Source organism: Lissotriton vulgaris, chromosome 9 (genome assembly GCF_964263255.1).
Source record: "Lissotriton vulgaris chromosome 9, aLisVul1.2, whole genome shotgun sequence".
NCBI lineage: Eukaryota > Metazoa > Chordata > Amphibia > Caudata > Salamandridae > Lissotriton > Lissotriton vulgaris.
The window spans coordinates 736,332,488-736,351,966 of NC_141697.1; the positions used below are offsets into that span (position 1 = coordinate 736,332,488).

The 19,479-nt window shown below is 46.0% G+C and overlaps 1 protein-coding gene across 2 annotated transcripts in view; it reads left to right on the forward strand.

Moving 5' to 3' along the window:
- The window catches only part of DHX34 (DExH-box helicase 34), a 418,314-nt gene that overhangs the window by 246,586 nt on the left and 152,249 nt on the right, over window positions 1-19,479 (forward strand). For both annotated transcript variants that reach the window (XM_086938485.1, XM_086938486.1), the window contains exon 11: window positions 28-201. In XM_086938485.1, coding sequence (XP_086794611.1) covers window positions 28-201 — 174 coding nt within the window. The remainder of the gene's footprint in view (window positions 1-27; window positions 202-19,479) is intronic.

A 19,479-nucleotide genomic window follows, 5' to 3' on the forward strand; every position in this document is an offset into this window, starting at 1 on the left:
TTGGCTTATTATTTTTCCTCTTCGCAGGACATTAAGTTTAAACTGCGCCACAATGTAGAGGAGCTTCATGCATCATCGAGCCAGTATCGGGATCTTTCTGGCCAACAGCTTACCCTGTTGAAACTCATTGTGTGCCGTGGCCTATATCCCCAGATCGCTCTACCAGATGCCTTCAACAGTTGTCGAAAGGACTCTGACCAGGTATGACCCTCCACACAAGATGGATTTATTTTGCTTCAAATATAGACTATTTGCTGAAATTCACTGTGTAGTATTGTTGCAGCATTTACTCTAGGACCACCATATCTAAATGAGTTTTTAAAACTGATGAATATAAGTGCTAAATTTAGTTTGGAACTAGTGCCTTATCACTGTTCCAGACAAGATTTCCATGTTGAGAGTGTTTTAGTCCCTTTCTTTGTAGGTTTAGAGTAAATGCAGATTTAAAAGAGTAAAACGTATCTGCCACCTTTGCAAAAATGTAAATGGTAATATTTTGGAAAAATACTTTCTCGTTTTAACGCCTATGGCAATCACAAGAAGGAGTACACAGAGTAGTCAGATAATACCGTTTATAGTATGTTTTAGAAGCTGCTGCAAGAGGACAGGGAATTCTGTCACTGCATTGTTCATGCACATTTATTGGCAAAGACACGCATATTTACAATACTTATTTCTTGGTGGCTAGTTCTACGTGGTGGGGCGGATACTTTACTTCTTAGACATCTGAAACTGCTAGCTGGAGTACTCTTGGTTGCATTTCAAGAATTGCTTAATCTAGGGTACTAATTGTGCACCCCCTTAATTGCAGATCCCATGTGTTATGTTAAGTGTGGGAAATCTACTTATCATTGGCTTAACAGAGCAGTGGACTCTGCATAAATGGTGTGCGCTTTCCCTGGTTTGGGATGTACTCATTTGAACATTTTGTAATTTGCATGTGCAATTTGCACCAGGTTTTACATCTGTAAATTGCACGTGCAAAAACCTGTGGGGTTCACAGTGAGGGCCAAAATAGAGATTGCCCTGAAATCTGGATTCATCCTTTCTGCCAGTAATCTAGCGTTTCAGTTGCTGGGGCATTGAAGTATAGGGGATTGCATTTTTAGCTCTGGCGTTAGCCAAAACATTTTTATTTTATTACAGTTATGTGTATAATATATTTACTTACAAGGGCCTTCAGCCAGACCTATTCATCCACTGGGGAACATCCACACCTAAAGTAGTTCCCTTCGGTGGCAATGTGTGTATTTAGAAACCAAAAAACTGTTTAGGGTTTTAGCTACTGTTTTTGTTTTTTTAGATTAACAAAGGCTCAGCAGGTGCCCCAAATATAAAGTTTTTCAAAAACCATGACAAAACAAGCATTGACATAACTGAAAGGCTGATATTCTGCGCCACACCTGTGGGCTTTGCCAGTTGTTATTTATATTGAAGCTCATGCATGAGACCGAGTACAGTGAAAGTTACTTTATTTTCTACTGGTATGCTGTAATGATCTAGACCACCAACATGGATGATAATGCAGGCCTTTAATGGTAAGCCCCAGACTCAAACGACTTAGGGTCGCCTTCATCGATCAGCAGGCAACTGCCAGGAAATGGAACCCACTCAAGCCAACACAATGACATTGGAACTCAATAAGCACACGTTGTTAAAGAGCAAATAATCCCATTATAACACATGCCCTTCCGTTCCTACAGATAATGCAAAGCATCGTAGGAGAAAATGTAAACATAAGAAAAAGAAGGTAAAACACAAATTAATGAGATAGTTGCAACCAAAGAACATTTTAAATGCAACAGGGAGAAGGAGATGCTAAGGGATGCAAACTTACATCATTTCTCCCTCCTCCAGTAAAACGTGCACTGAGAACTATTGAACAAAGTCTTGCAAATGGCCACCTGAACTTAATGATCCTGCTAGGCTGAACCCCAGAAGCATTGTTTGCAGTTGAACTAATACTACTCCTTGCCCTGGAAGTATGAAAGCCAAGCGAAGGCCACTTGAGTGTCCAATTTCATCATCTCTCATTAACATGTACCCACTGCACTCATCATCCTCACATCTATCCTTTGCAAACCTGAATTCCCTTAGGAATAATCCATGAAATGAGCGCAGCTCCTCCTCATCTCAGGGCATAGAAGCGGCCCTGATTGCAGAGAACAAATCTTGCCTAGGCTTGACTCCCTCAGCGGTCAACGTGTGTCCCAAGCTTTAATTGTGTTCCACCAGAAATTCACATTCCCTTCATCTCAAGGTCACAGCATCCACAGAATGATGATCCAGTGTCATTTTCAGGGACACACAATGACTCTCGACTTTGTTTCTAAAGACTAAGATGTCTTCCTGAAAGTAGATGATGTTGTCCAAAACTCCAAAGACCTCACTCATTATCCGCTGAAAAACACTAGCCGCTGATGCCAATCCAAACAGCAAACAGGTGAATTGATAAGTGCCTTCCATGGTGATAAAAGCTGTCAAGGGTCTGAACCTATCATGCAGACAGACGTATTTGGTGGTAGGCACATCTAAGATCAAGTTTTGAGAAGAACAGTCCTCCTTTTTAAAGTAAATGTAAATGTATTTGAGCTTATATAGCGCACAGCTACCCGCGGTGGGTTTCCCGGCGCTTGCTTAGGGAACCCGTCCTGGTATTCTCCTGTGAGATAACCCCGGCAGGGTATCCACAAGGTGAAAGCCAGGCATCCCGCTGCGAGGGGCCATTGTGGAGATTAAGCAAGCTATTGCCAGAGTCGCAGAGTGTGAACCCGTGAGTCGAGAAGGCACCGGAGCGAGAATTATCGAGTCCATGGAATTTTTGAGCCCAAGACCCGCCGAGGCCGGGAATTGAACCCTGGTCCAGGGCCGATCTCAGATTCCGGGTCTGCCGCCTCTAACCCCTGAGCCACACTTCTCCACAAGTAAGTTCCCCACAAGTAAGATAATTTCATTGATATTGGGAAGAGGAAAATTGTCAGTCACAATGTTCTGGTTCAACCCATTCAGGTCCACACAAACCTAAGATAACCATCTTTCTTCTGTGTGATGACCACTGGGGAAATCCAGTTGGATGCCTCAATGGGCTCAATGACACCCCTTCCAAGCAGTTCACCCAATATTATTTTTACCTCCTCCCGCACCAAAATTGGTACTCCTCTGACTTTGTGTTGCTTTGGGAACAGCCCATTGTTTCAACTTTATTTCATTGACGTTTTTCTTCTCTTCAAACTTTGTTTGCCCCTTGCAACATGTCCTGCTAAAGTTAAATCTTCAACCCCCATAACCTCAGCAGGTGCATGCAAATTAATGATAATATGCAAATCAAACTGATAGTATTATGCCAGAATAGAAGGTCCTGATTCAGCAACTTACACCTTGCCCTGTACGCTTCTTTCCTGTAATAATATATCTGTAAGCATATGCCCAGTAATGTCAATTTGCTCTCCTGGGTATCCACCCGGGTTGTTATCTCTGGGTAACAATCGCACATTCGGCTGCTTTCTCGTCCACAAACTTTTCCCTATGATATTGTAAAGTGACCCTGAATGCACAATTAATTCCACAACCTTACTCTTAATGGTAAACTCTGCATTTGGTTTACGTAACCTCTTCACAAACTTTCCTGTTGACACACAACACTCTATCCGAGAGAACACCATCACGATGGCGATTTTACCACAATTATTTTCTTTTTTCTTGGTATTATAGTGTAAAGTGACCCTGAATGCACAATTAATGCACAATTAATTCCATAACCTAAACCTTAATGCTAAACTCTGCATTTGGTTTACTTAGCCTGCCAGCAGTCACCTCTTCTCAAACTCTCCTGCTGACACACAACACTCTGTCCGAGAGAATACCATCACGATGGCGATTTTACCACAGTTATTTTCTTTTTTCTTTTTCCTTGCACATACAGGCAAAATGTCCCTTACACCCACACCTTCTACATTCTTTTCCAAGGCATAACAGTTCCTGGTGTCGGAGGTATGACAAGAACAGGCACACCTTCTGCAAAACTAAGTAGAGGATTTACCACTAGTGGAAGATTTAGAAATGTTCTTGGTCGTTCTTTTAGGCAGAACGGCAGCCTCACCTTTCACTCATGACACTATGTATTTGCTGGGACACCAAACATTTCAAAGATGCCATGGGGTAGACAAAGTCAGACATAGAGACAGGCAGAGAGGCACAGAGGTTTAGATAGAGAGTGGAATGCACAGATAGTCAAATAGAGAGAAAGTTCACTTTGCCTGGGGACCCTTGGAAAGTGTGGGCCCGTGGCAATTGCCCACTATGCACATGCCTTAAAATGTCTCTGGATACGAGTCACATGCCGAACTCTGGTCACCATGTCGGGAGCATGATTCACTGAGACTGAATCCTGACGTGCCAGAGGATTGAGTCCAAGCACGCTTTAAGATTTGAGAGATAAAGGCCCTCATAGTTACACTGTACATTGGCTTTCTGAATAGAATTGAATTGAAAACTTTATTGTATAGTTATTTAAAACCGTTACAAAAATACAATTATGATAATATGCTAAAACACAGAAAATTTACTCTAATGTGAGAGTAATAACATTTTAAAATGAAGGTAAAAGCAAATGTCTTTCTGGGGTAAAGAATAGCAGTTCCAAGTTCAAGATTTTGCCAATGCTCCTTGCTTTTTCTCAAAATATTCAATAAATTTGATTGACCTACAAACGAATTGCGGGTCTGTGGTGCATAATGTTTGTATAATCGCGGACCTGCAGGTACGTATTCCATACTGCTTGAACTTGGCTTTCAACCAATTCCGACGTTCCTGTATAAGAGCCGGGCAGATGCAAATCAGGTGGATAAAGTCTTGTCTTGCTGCACCGCATAGCCCGCACCCTTCACTTTCTTGGAACTTCCACTTAGGATGCTCGGCATTAGTTGGCAGACTACCCAACCTTATATGAAGGTATTTGCGTTTGATATAGGGCGAAAAGGCCAGGTCCAGGAAGTGCGCCAGCACTAATTTTTTGTATGATTGGATTGTCATCCAGGCATGTGACCGGAGACTGAAAGCTATTTTGTCGTCCAACAATGAGTGTTTAATGGCTGCCTTCCTGACCACCTGTTTGAATGAAGGTACTTGGAGCTTGGATTCCCAGAGTCCCACCAGATTTGTTGATTCTATTGACATTTCAAGGTACTTGGCATAGTTTGAGTTTGGACATTTGATGACGGTTTCCCACATAGCACGATAGATCATGATCTCTTGGTGCATCCAGACATTGTACCAGAATTTTATGGTCTCATACTTCCTCAGCAGCACTTGAGATTTCAGGCCAAGTTCCAGTCTTACCTGGGCCGGGGATGCTTTACTTGGTAGCGCGAAGACACGCTTATAAATTTTAATTTTCACTTTATCCAAAAGTGGTGCGCTCTTGCCATGGTGCAATACGCTCCCGTAAGCTATCGTTGGAATTAGTTTAGCTTTCATTATTGTTAACAGTGGTGAGACCAAAGGACCTTTGAGTTCGGTTGCTAAGCTCATAAAGGCGTGCATTAGGGCTGTGCCCTTCTTTTCCATGCTGTTAAATTGTGCCTGGAAATTAAGACGCTTATCCAGCAGTATCCCGAGATACTTGTAACTTCCTACTGCTTCTAATTTGACATTGTCTATTGTAAAGGTTGGTGGTGGTTTATGGCATCTGGTTATGACCATGGTTTTTGTTTTCGCGCTATTTATTTCTATCATGTTCTGTTTTGTGTAGTGGGTCAGCTCCTGTAGTAGCCGATGCAGGCCTATTCGAGTCTGACTTAACAGGACCACATTATCGGCATAGGATAGGTGTGTTACACGAAGCGTGCCCAGCCGAGGAGGATGGGCGTTGATCAGATCAAGGCTTGCTGTTAAGTCGGCCATGAATAAATTGAAGAGGTGGGGAGCCAGCACACAACCTTGCTTCAACCCATCAAAGGTGTGTATCTTCCTGGTTAGCCTTTGCCCATTATTGATTTTTACCTGTATCCAGGTGTTACTGTACAGGTCGATGATCGGCATTAGGATGGACTCCGGCAGACCCTGCTTTTTCAATTTGGCCCATAGCAAATTCCTATTAACACAGTCGAAGGCCGCTTTAAAGTCGACAAAACAGGTAAATAGTTCTCGTTGGTTAAGTAGACTGCTTTCGCCAATCAGGCACAGCGCCATTGCATTAGCTATTGTACCAGTTCCGCGACGAAACCCCGTCTGATTTAACGGGATCTTGCTGTTCATGTCCGACCACTGTGTTAGATCAGCTAGCACCAAGGATGCATAGTATTTTGCCTCTGCATCAATCAGGGCAATTAAGCGGTAATTGTTGGATTTTTGCGATCTCCGCCTTTATAGATGGGGTTGATGATGGCACCCCTCCAACTTTCCGGGACCCGACCAGAGTTGCTAATTGTCTGGAATAGGAGGTTAAATTTGCATGCCCAGAATTCGGGGTCCTCTTTATAGATCACCTGTGGGATGCCATTTTGCCCTGGGGCACTCTCTTGCTTGCCTTTCTTAATTAAAGAACATATTCGGTGATCGACAGCTGACCACATTGATTGGTCCAAGCCCTCCACGCAATTGGACGTGACACTGGGACTGGAAAAATATTTACTTTCCTTGACCTTGTGTAATGTAATTTCGGGTACCTTTGTAGTCATCATGGTCTGGAGCTCCACTTGTTTTACCGCGAATGTGTCGACTATATGTTGGACCCAGACATTTACCGGGACACATGTCATGCTTATGGGTTGTGCTGCTCTGTTGATTGAGTTGATTTGCATCCAGAACGCCCTGGAGTCTGCTTTTTTAGTATTAAGCATCAATTTGGCCCAGAAGTCATTGTATTTGTTCCTTTTTTCCATCCATACTAACTTTTTGTATTCTTTCCTAATCAACAGAACTTCTTGCCAGGTGCTTTGTTTTGTCTTTGAACCTTGTACCCGTCTTGTTAGCTTTTGAAGATGTTTCTTCATAGCTAGAGTAGTTATTGAAAATATGGTTTTGGTCGTGGGACTGCTCTGCCTCCTGGCCTTGCTGCTTGATTTTGGCAATCTTTCCAGGAAGTAAGCCCAGGTTTCTGAACAAAGATCACTCTCTGCCAAAACACACTTACTGGTAGAATCCAGCTATCGCAAACAAGCTCATAGAAGTGGCAGGCAAGAATAAGGTAAGTGATAGAAGCTCTATGCGGGTGGTCAGTACAGCCAGAGAAGCGTTGTGTAGGATATTAAGCATGGATGGGGCACAGCGTAAATTCAAAAGGATTTTATTACAAGTCATAGATACACCCACGACCGGGAGCGTCTGGCGGTTCCGACTGACTCTAATGTTGCCAGTGAATATCGCAATCACCATTCTACTCCTGAGTGTGGAACCGGAATTACAATTAAAAAGAAGCACATGTAAAAACAAGGTTATGAGACCATATTACATACTTACTACATAGGCGTTGCGTAGGATGAGTGAACTAAGTGTTGCGCAGGCAGTGAGTAGGATGAGTAAGAAAAGTGCTGTGCAGGCAGTTAGGTGTATGGGATGAGCACTTTTCAGGCAGTGAGCAATTTGAGTGAGAGATGTGTTGAGCATGCAGTGAGCAAGATGTTGATAAAAGATGGAGGCAATGTATTGGGCAAGGAAGAAAAGGGCTGTACTGGTGGTGCAAGGTGAATGAGATTATCGCTTTGCAGGCATTGAGTAGGGTAAGTGTGAGAAGTGCAGTGCAAGCAGTGAGTAGGGTGAGTGGGAAACTCAGTGCAGGCAGTTAATTAGGGTCTTATTGAAGTGATTTGCAGACAGTAAAGAGTGAGTGAATTAATAACTTTATTCGGTTATTTACTTAAAACCATCAAAGTATAAAAATACAATCAAGACTTGGGTTTTAAGAAAATTAAACAAGATAAAAAGTCGTCAGACATATCTAAAATAGGTAAAAAAAGGGCATGACTAAAATTCTAAAAACAGTGATCAACTAGTATCATGTCAATCAACATACATTTAGAAAGCACAACACTAGGGTAGCAATGATAAAAAAGATTTTGTATACAGCCTACAATTCATATGTGCCGATATATCAGTTTTCGGAATTACAAGGGTTTCATTTTAATATTAACGGTCGGCTCCTGCTATGTGCAAAACTTTTCTCGTTTGATCCAGAATGAGAATAGGAAACGACTGACCGCATAGACTATTGGTCCTGTAGTATCCGTTTTCAGGATTCTGTAGGCAACCTGTTGTTGCCTGGCTCCAATGTTTAAGCAGGTCGGTTGTATCAATCTCCTACGGATCTTTTGATATTTTATGCAGAAAATGAAGATGTGTAAAGAGTGAGTGATGGAAGCTCTGTGCCGTCTTTGAGAATTGTGAGACAAGTGCTTTGCAGGGGTCAGGTAGGTGTAGCGTTTTAGACAATACGAGTTGGGTAACAATGAAGATGTTGATTTAGGGAGACCTCTTGTGCAGAAAGCGAATAGTGTGAGTTAGATGCATAGAGGTTTTAAGACATAGGAAAAGTGGGAATTGCTCAGGGCCCCGATATTCCAAGGGGCTCTCAACGAAAGTGAACATTCCCTGTATTTCACTTCTCTCATGTTTGTCTCTCTAAACCTCGCTCTGTCTCTACCTAACTTAACCTTTAACTCAGTTTCCCTACCTAGTGTCATGATAAGGTTTTTCGAGTCCCATATACGACTTATTTAAAATGTTTTTGTGTGACCCTGGTAAAGTTTAATTAAAATGTACTATTATTTGTCATCATGCAGGTTTGAATTATTTGGAAATGGGTAATAATCATGCAAATTTCTTCGGTACCAGGGCTTTTAAAATTTGTGTTGCCTTGGGCCCCCAAAACCTCAAGGTGACCCTTTTTAGATGTTCTGTGCAAATGGTCAAATGTGGAGGACTGCTCTGCAGGCAGCGAGTGAGGGGTACACTTCCCATCATGAGTTGGGGAGGGCTGTGCAGACTGAAATGAGAGCATTGAGCGTTCAATTTTTGTAGGAAAGAAGGTGTGCAGACTGTAAGTGAGTTGGAGAGAAAGCTTGTGGAGACATTCAACGGCAATGACTGATGGAGATTCTGTGGGCAGATGGTGAGTTTGAGAAAAGTGCTTTGCAGAAAGTTAGTAAGGTGAGGAAGAGAAGTGCTGGACGCTGGGTACACGGTTACGTCACATTATCCTCTTTCTTAGGGGGTCCACTTTGGCGTTGAAAGTAATACTCAAGAAACAGGGATTTACATTTTCTTTTCATTCCTTGGGTAAATCTAATAATAATAATAATAATAATAATAATAATAATAATAATAATAATAATAATAATAATACACCACTTGTCAAGTCAATAATCTTTATTTGGATATTCATTATCCATAAAAGTACAAATATCCACATAATCAGGTACATGGTCCATCATTCTTAATAATAAAATCAGCGTTAAATATTAAAATAAAATTCACTAGATTATCCATTTCATTAACCCCTTCGCTGTGGGGGTTATTCCCTCGCTGTGCTGGGGGGGAGGGGGAGTGCACGCATAGCGCCCCCATGCTCATGACGAATGACGAGCTGAGCTAGTCATGAGCTACAGTGCTCCTGTGCGCATGACGAGCTCAGCACGTCACAGTTGCATTGGCTCCGTGGAACGTTCAGCACAGCGGGGGAATTCTCCCCGCACCTGAGCGTTCCACGAGCCATGACGAGCTCAGCTCGTCATGAGCACTGGCGCGCCGTGGCTCATGACGAGCTCAGCTCGCCATGAGCGTCGAAGAGGCTAATGACAACAGTAGTACTAAAGTGACAGTGTGCAGAGTGCAATGTTTCCCAATAAAGCAGCTAGAAATGGGCAAGTCACTAAATCTCAAAGAGACTACTATTTAGCAGCATCAAATAAAGTACAAAAGTGCAAAGTTTCCCATTTGGAGCAGCATCAAATAAGGTGCAAAATGTAAAGTTTCCCATTGGAGCAGCTAGAAATGAGCAAGTTATTAAAACTCATATAAGTTACAATTAGCAGCATCGGATAAAGTGCAACTGTGCATAGTGCAAATGTGAGTACAAACAGTACAAAGACCACTAAATACATATAGTACAGCCTAGTCCGATAAACATCAATTCATAAAAGAATGTGAGCGAATAGCCATTTTCAAGAAGGTACACACACGATATATAATGTCATCATCTTTAAGCTGGAGAATAGTTTTGTATGCTACCTTAAAATCCTTTATGCCCTTAACTCTAAAAAACGGTATCAGTAACTGCATGCTATAATTTTGGTCAAAAGAACAGAAAATGTAACATAGACTGTTTCCCTAAATTCCCACATGGGCATACCAGGTTCTCAATATTGGGTTGGTAGCCTATGGGGAAACACAGCAGATATTTTATTGAGCCTGATCTAAGACGAAAAAGAAGACTGCGCTCCCAGCGTGTGATATCTTTTAGGAGATAGCTAATGGGTAAACATGAAGTGGGTTCACCATCGCCTGTCATTGAAATATACTGTTTCACAGATACTTTGGCTGATTCCTGGGCATATCTTGCTTCCCCATAGTGTTTATATAAAATTTTGCGAATAATCTTCCCATCGATCCCATCTAATTGGTCAGGGTTGTTAAAGATGTGCTCGCGGTTAACAGCAATCACATTTGCCCGTACTTTGGCCAACCAGGGGATACTGCTGCCCTTATCGCATTTTAGGCAGTCAGACAGGATTTCCTTAGTCATAGTGGCTTCAGGATTTTTCCAAACCTTTAACCAAAACAGGACAGGGCGGGACCTAATATAGTCCTCCAGATAAAACATTCTTAGCTCAATATGGCATACAAAAGTGGACGATGAAATTGGTAAACTCGGGAGCCTTCTACAAAATCTATTTTCCGCGGCCTGAAAACTTATCAAATTTATGTGGCCCCAAATTTCAGCCCCATAGGTCATAATTGGTACGTATTGTGTCCTATAGATTTTAAGTAGTGACAGTACCACCTCTATTCTTTTTGGTTTGGGAAGGTTCAGTACTGAATTTATAGCTCTTAGGAATTTAGTCCGTCCATAGGCCAAATGTTGGGTCCAAGACCCGTTATCCGAGAATTGTATGCCCAGATAGGGAAAAGTGCGGGTGCATATCAAGGAGTCTTGTTCCAAGGTAATCCTGTTAATGGAACGTTTCTTAGGGCCACAACACATTAAAAAAGATTTTTTTACATTAGTGCAGAGATCCAAACTGTTCATAAAATCTGTAAATCCCCTAATAAAATTCTCAAGGCATTTGGTGTATGACCCATTAAAACAGCATCATCTGTATACAATAAGGCGGGCAGTTTCGTATCTTTAATTATGGGGACGTCAGGGTTTGGTTAGACAAAACATTGTGAAGTTCATTAATATATAAAATAAATAAAAGTGGGGCAAGAACGCACCCTTGTCTAACACCTCTACCGACCACTATGTCTCCTGACACTGCTCCATCCATGCTTATCCTTACTCAGGCCTTTAAATCTCTATGCGGGTAAGCTAAAAAGTACACCAAATCTTAATCTAGACCATAATCCAAGAGGCGTTGCCAGAGCCTTGATCTGTTAACAAAATCGAAGGCGCACGAGAGGTCCATAAATTCCAGGTAGAGTGGACTGTGTCGTATACTTCCCTATTAATAAATTGAGGTTCAGACACTGTTCCACTGTGCCTAAATGGCTACGAAACCCCAACTGGCATTTATTTAGTATGTTTTCATCCTCTGCCCAAACCCTGATCTTATTAAATAAAACTCTCCCCCATATTTTAAGAGTATTATCAATTAACGAAATGGGCCTATAGCAGCTTGGGTCAGATCTAGCTCCTTTTTTAAAAATGGAGATGATTACAGAAGTTGACCATGTACTAGGATTTTTTGTTGTGATTAAATTGTTAAAAACATTTAATAGCAAAGGAGCCCAGAACTCTGGCTTTGATTTTATGAGGTCGATAGGCAGCCCGTCCGGGCCTAGGGCTTTGTTTCCCGTACTCTGAAATATTGCCTCCTCAACCTCACTTAACACCTTGAATGCTAAGGGAATTCCCGTCCTGTGCTGCATTTATTCAATCACCATTGTTCATGACTAGGTCAGCTCGTCATAAGCACAGCTCTAGTGTACTGCATGACGAGCTAACCTTGTCATGAGCATGGAAGGGGTTAAAGACATTTGGATTTGGGTGGGCGGAAAAGTTTCCAAGATGTCATCGCAATGGGGCGGGGAAGCATATATTTTTGAGAAATGAGCGACCCACACTTCACTAGTAATATTGCAGTTTGAGGGGGTGGATGGATTCCCAAAAGCTCTCAGGGACTTGGTGGCAGACCAAAAATTATTTATATTATTAATTTTAGCAGCGCAGGCCAGTTTGTTCCAATGTTCCTTTAAGACCGTGTCGCGCCTAAGTTTTATTACCCTTTTATAATTACACCTTAGTGTTCGAATAAAGGTGGGATCTCTCGGGGAAGCTGATATGGCTGCTCTCAGGTCCTTGTTCGCAATGGAGCAGATGTTGTACTCAAGTCAAGTCAAGTCAAAAATCTTTTATTCGATTAATCGTATTGATAATCATAAAAAGTACATCATATATTTAAATTCTATGTCAGGACCGGAGGCTTCAGATTATGCTATATCTTCCTTCGCTTTATTAACATAAAGAAACCACAGCAGCTTAGGAAAAGATATAATAAGAACAAAAAATGCTTTAAACATAAAGCATTAACGTAATGTTCAACAAAAAATCAACAACAACTCCCAAGAGTCTCTTTGTTATAATCATAGTCCACAGTCCTTTGTCACTGTTCATCATCCCTATATAACCGGACTTCCCATCATCTTCCTCCTCTTTCTTCGCTGCTCCCGCAGCCAGATAAGTGCTTTTCTATTTGTCTTCTTTTATTGTGATTGATTGTCTTGCGGTCTTTGGGGACTCCTTGCATGGTTTATTTCCTTTCAGAGTCCCCTAGTTGCGGGAACGTTCTACCGTTCCTACGCGACTTTTTTCCCACTTGTGTGCGGTGTGTACATAGACCGCAAAGGGGCGGCCTGTCGCCTCGCCGACCCTCCGGCGCGCCTCCGCGGTACGAGGAGCCACGCCGTGGGGTCTGCTTGCGCGGGGGCCGACCCTCGCGTACCCCTCTGACACCTGGTGATCCGGGTCTGTACTTTCACAAAATTGACGCCCTTTGGGGTCGGTATGGCGGGTTTGACCGCGTGAATCGCCTTCGGGCGAGATCTGTGCACCTCTTTATTCGTGTGTGGCCTAGCGCGCTTGAGGGGTACGTAGACCCGGTCCCGGCGAGGAGGGTCTGCGCGCTTGGGGGTTGGTGCAGCCCACCTGCCACGTCAGCTGGCCCAAAACGTGATCGCAGCTGCTGGGCCTGCCCACATTCGAGAACTTTCTCGGTTGCCGCCCTCTTGGGTGCCCCGCATTTGCCCTTGGTTCCGAGATGGAAGGGGAGTACGATGAGGAGGCCTGCCCCTATCTGCAGGATGATGAGTTTTATCAGGCGGTGGACAACTCCATCTATCGTTGTGTGACGGAGGTGGTAGGGCCCATGGAGGACCGCCTTTCGGCCCGCATCGTGGAGGAGTGTGCCAAGCTGGCAGCGGCGCAGGTGCCGCCGTCCCCCGAGCTCCCGGGGACGTCCGGCGGGTTGCCGCCCGCTCCGAAGAGACCCCGGGGTGAGGGGCCTTCATCGGAGGCCCAAGGCGTGGATAAGGGCGCCTTCGAGCGTCTTCGTGACGCCTTCCTGGCCAAGGCGACGGCGGTGCCTCCGACGCCCTTGGTGGACCCGGGCACTTCGGGCGGCCTGTCGACGGCGCCCGCCTCCCCGATCTACGACTCTCCGGACACGGATGACGACGGGGAGTCGACCCGGTCTTGGCTCCCGGCGCCTTCGGGAAAGGAGATGCCCCGAGATGAGTCGGGCATGCTGGACCCGGACGAGATCGTCCACCCCCGATCCGCGGCCTGGGCCCCGGGGGAGACGGTGGCGAAGTTTGTCGCGGGCCGGCTGCGCAAGCCCCTGGAAAAGGAGGCGAGGGGTTGCCTGCGCGGGGAATGCCCTCGACCTACTTTGGAGGGGAAGGTGGCCATGACACCAGAATTGGACCCCAAGATGGCCACCTTCCTGGCGAAATTCATGAAGGACCCCAGGAAGGGGATCGATCGGTCCTGGCGGGCCTGCCAGGACAAGCTGTTGGATGCGGTCGGGCCCGCCACGAAGATCCTCGATATGGCGGAGGAGGCTCGAGCGAATGGCACCGCCATTTCACCGGAGGTGCTCTCCAACTGGGCCCAGAGGGTGATCGTCTTCTTGGGCAACGCCAACTGTGCCCTGTCCACGGAGCGGCGGCGGTCGCTCCTTATTAAGCTGGACCCGAAGCTGGGGGACCTGGCCTCGTCGGAGGCAGGTGCCGTGGCCCAGGGTGGCCTCTTCGGTGAGCCTTTCAGCCGCGAGCTTGGGAAGTTCGTGAACACGTTCACGTCGCTGGACAAGGCCCAGTCCAGCATCAAGAGGGTGTTCCACCAGCGTTTTTCTGGAGGGGCCGGTCGCGGCAGGGGCCGCGCGATCGGCCGTGGTCAGCAGACCAACAACCGTGGACAAGGCTCCGGAAGAGGTCAGTACCAGACCTCGGCCAACTACACCAATTTCTACCCCACCAGGGGACAACGCTATGGTGGAAGAGGATTCCAAAAGAAGTCCGGACAAGGAAATGCCCCCGGTAAGTGTACTTTGCTTGGATCAAGTTCCGATTGGGGGGCGGCTGGCAAGCTTTTACGGGGAGTGGGAGTTGCTCACTGCCGATGCTTGGGTTTTGCAAACTGTGAGAGGTTTCCATATAGAGTTTCACGACCAGCCAACTCAGGTGAGGCCCCCGCGCCCGATGGTTTTCTCAGATTCCGACGCGCGATTGATAGACGGGGAGGTCTCGGACTTGCTGCGCAAGGGAGCCATCCGCCTATCAACACGCCACCCGCATGGGTTCCTCAGCAACGTCTTCTTGGTAGACAAGACGGATGGGGGCAAGAGGCCTGTGATCAATCTCAAGGAATTCAATGGGTGGTTGGTCTACCGTCACTTCAATATGGAGGGGATCCACCTCCTTCGGGACGTGCTCCTCCCTCGGGATTGGATGGTGCGACTGGACCTCAAGGATGCCTACTTGGTCGTTCCCATCCACCCCCCTCATCGTCGTTTCCTACAATTCCTGTGGGACGGCCAGGTGTTCGAATTCACCGCCCTGCCGTTCGGCCTTTCTTCGGCCCCGTGGTGCTTCACGAAGGTCCTTCACCCGGTAGTGGAGTTTCTCAGAAGCCAGGGGGTCCGTATGATAGTATACTTGGACGACATCCTCCTCATGGGGCAGTGCCCGGAGGTGCTGGCAGGACAGCTGCGTCAAGCGGTCGGCCTGCTTCAGAGACTGGGGTTCGTCGTCAACGGCTCCAAGTCGGTCTTGGTTCCCACTCAGCAGATCACCTTTTTAGGTTTCGTGGTGGACTCGGTGCAGGCGGTTTTGAGCCTGCCGAGCCGGAAGGTCGCAAAGATACGGCACCTGCTTCGGCAGACGATCGCGAGGGATCGTACGTCACTGCGCCATGTCGCCAAGGTGGTGGGTCTTCTGTCGTCCTCCATCCAGGCGATTTTCCCAGGCCCGCTGCACTACAGGGCTCTTCAGCGCCTGAAAGCGCAGCATTTGCGCCGTGGGATGTGTTACGATCAGTGGGTTCCCCTCACGGACGAAGTGAAGGAGGAGATGTCATGGTGGCTGTCTCACATGGAGGCATGGAATGGGCGAGCGATCTTCGGGTCGGCTCCGGACTTAATAATAGAGTCCGACGCCAGCAGGTCGGGCTGGGGCGCTCGGTGCGGGGATTTTTCCACCGGCGGCGCCTGGTCGTCAGAAGAACAACAATTGCATATCAATTGTTTGGAGCTCCTTGCGGGCTCCTTCGCGGTTCGCTGTTGGACCAAAGATTCGGTCAAGGCCTGTGTCCTGCTACGGATGGACAATGTCTCGGCGGTCCGATATGTGAACCACCTGGGAGGTCCTCGGTCCCGCGCATTGGCGGATTTAGCGAAGGACTTCTGGGATTATTGCCTGTCTCGTCACATTGCGGTGACGGCGGAGTATCTGCCAGGCCAGTCCAATCAGGTGGCGGATTGGCACTCTCGACATCTCAGGGATGCCAGCCAGTGGAAACTGGATCCGGGAGTCTTCCGGTGGCTACACTCCCTTTGGGGCCCCTTCTCGGTGGACCTCTTCGCGTCCCGTCTCGACCACCAGCTGCCGCGGTTTTACAGCTGGAGGCCGGACCCTCTGGCGGAGGCCACGGACGCGTTCTTGCAGGATTGGAGTCGGGAACAGCCGTTTGCGTTTCCCCCGTTCTCCATGATCATGCGAACGGCGGCTCAAATACGCCGCCAGGGTGCGGACCTGGTGTTGGTTACACCGCTGTGGAGGTCTCAAGTTTGGTTTCCGGTTCTTCTGGAACTTTCCTGGGATTTTCCAATCCTACTCCCCCTGTTTCCTCTGCTCCTGACGAGCCCGGATCGGGAACCTCACCCTCTCGTCATGCAGAACACTCTCCGCCTCGTGGCGTGGAGGCTCTCAGGAGACGCTGGACGCTCCCGGGCCTTTCGGGGTCAGCTGAGCACTTGCTCTCCAAAGCATGGGCCGATAGTACGACGAAGCGTTACAGATCCGCTTGGCTTAAGTGGATGCGTTGGTGTTTACGAAGGGATTTGGATCCCATGGTCGCCGGCCTTGTTCCCGTGCTGAATTTCCTGGCTCATTTGGCCGACAAGGGCTTGGCGTATAGAACGATCAATGCTATCCGGTCGGCGATTTCTGCGGGCCATGATAACATCGATGGCCATCCGGTAGGGGAACACCCTTTTGTGTGCCGGCTTCTGCGTGCGGTTCGCCTCGCACTGCCGCCAGAGCCCAGGTACTCCGTCCTTTGGGACGTCAATTTGGTTCTGAACCTGTTCCTATCGTGGCCAGCGAATTCTTATCTGTCTCTGAAGGAGCTTTCGGCGAAATTAGCCATGTTGTTATGTCTGGTCTCTTGTAGGCGCGTCTCGGACGTGCGCGCGCTGGATGTTTCTGCACGCATTTTTTCCCCAGAGGGGGTTACTTTTACGCTGGGTCGACGCACTAAGACGTCGTCGCGTTCCATCTCTTATCCAGCCTTTACTGACACTCCTAAGTTGTGTGTCGTGCAATGCCTCAAAGCATATGAGGACCTGACCTTGGATCTGCGCCCTCCGGGCGAGCGTCAGTTGTTGATTGCCCTGCGGAAGCCACACAAAGCTGTCTCCTCCCCCACTATAGCTCGGTGGGTGCGTTGGGTCATGCAAGAAGCGGGCATCAATACTTCTCTCTTTGGAGCACACTCCGCCAGGGGGGCCATGGCCTCTAAGGCATTCTCGGTGGGTGCTCGTCTGGAGGACCTTATGCGAGCGGCGGACTGGTCCTCGGATTCCACCTTCAAGAGGTTTTATTTTAAGCCGGTGGTGGATTTAGCTCAGTTGGTGGTAAGTAAGCTTTAAACTAGCATAATCTGAAGCCTCCGGTCCTGACATAGAATCGAAATTTGCCTAGCTTACGTAACGGTAAGTTTCAATTCTATTAAGGACACGGAGGCGAGGATTATCCCACCCGGACTACGGTGGTGTCTCTACCCACCCGTATGGCAGTAAGTAAAGTGTTTTCCTTTACGTTGTCAGTACTGTGTTGTTCACTGAATGCTCCTCGCCTTGTTGTCGCCTTTTCCTGGGCCACCTCGCTGATGCTGTTCCTTTTTTGACAGGCAACGACGGTGCTAAACAGGACCAATGAGGCTTAAGCGTGATCTGCGCGAAGAAAGAGGAGGAAGATGATGGGAAGTCCGGTTATATAGGGATGATGAACAGTGACAAAGGACTGTGGACTATGATTATAACAAAGAGACTCTTGGGAGTTGTTGTTGATTTTTTGTTGAACATTACGTTAATGCTTTATGTTTAAAGCATTTTTTGTTCTTATTATATCTTTTCCTAAGCTGCTGTGGTTTCTTTATGTTAATAAAGCGAAGGAAGATATAGCATAATCCTCGCCTCCGTGTCCTTAATAGAATTGAAACTTACCGTTACGTAAGCTAGGCAAATTTCGATACATCATCATAAAAACACATTATTATTATTACATTATTACATTACAAGTTAAAAAGGGTATAAAAAAGGAATACTCTTTGGTTCATTAGTAGACTTAATACAGATGATCAAAAGTTCAACTAGGCATCATTTCTATGGCTTTACGAATTGCTAAACATGATTTCAGGAACATAGCTACATTCTTTGCCACATATTGTGTTTCTAGCTGTTGTAATGCTAGAAAAGCCGGGCGACAGGTCCTCAACCCCATCTGGCGCAACACTGGTATAACCCAGCGTTTACGCGATTGGACATAATAATGACAAAAGAACACCACGTGCATAGTCGTTTGGGGGGATACCTTATCGCATGGACATTTAACTAATTCATGTGACCAATTTAACGTTGTTGGAAAGGTGACCAGTCGAAAAAATAAGTTAAAACGGAACCTGGTTAGTAGGTATTTTTCGTGATTAGATATATAGAATGTAAGAAAAGGCTGTATACCCGGAGACACTTGGGCCATCAAAATATGAGCGTTTGATTGCTTGGATATTTCACCTGACAGACTCAATTCCCTTAGATGGTTGAGACATTGATATTTCAAGGCTTTTCTGCTTATCTCAGTGACGGATGATGGCTCGATAACATACTGAATACTGAATGAGGTCCAAGTCTTTCAGGAAGTTGGTCACATACACCAACCATGGGATGTTTGTCCAGGATGACAGCTCTAGACATTCTGAAATCAGGGCACGTGTAAGATGGCATTGAGGCTTAGTCCATATACGGTGCCATAGCAGTATTGGTTGACATTTGATGTAATCTGCCAGATAGTCAATCCAGGGGTGTGGAATTTTCAAAATAATCTACTTGTCCAAGGGACAAAATGCCACTGAGATCTACATGTCCTGTAAAATCTACTTGTCCCATATTAATTAAAAAACAAATGGTTTTTGTACAGCACGTATTATGAACACAAGCATTTGAAAATGCTTCTCTTGATTAAGAAGAAAAGGTTAGTTTTGGTGAAATAAAATACTTGCCTAAGATCACACAATTTAAGCATAGAAGCCAATTTTTATCTAGCCAGGTTCTCTTTCACAAACTACGAGTATTTAAATGGAGGCCCCCCTGTTTCACACAAGCACAGTCAGTGTGATCTAGTTGTGTTCATTGGCAGAGCTCTGCATATGTGTATACACTAGCACATACCAACTGAATACACCACCAGATTGTTGTACTCCTGCCAAGAAAAATCAGCATGTTCTCTTCTTCTTTAATGCACCCTTCATATCTTCCTTACCACCCCATT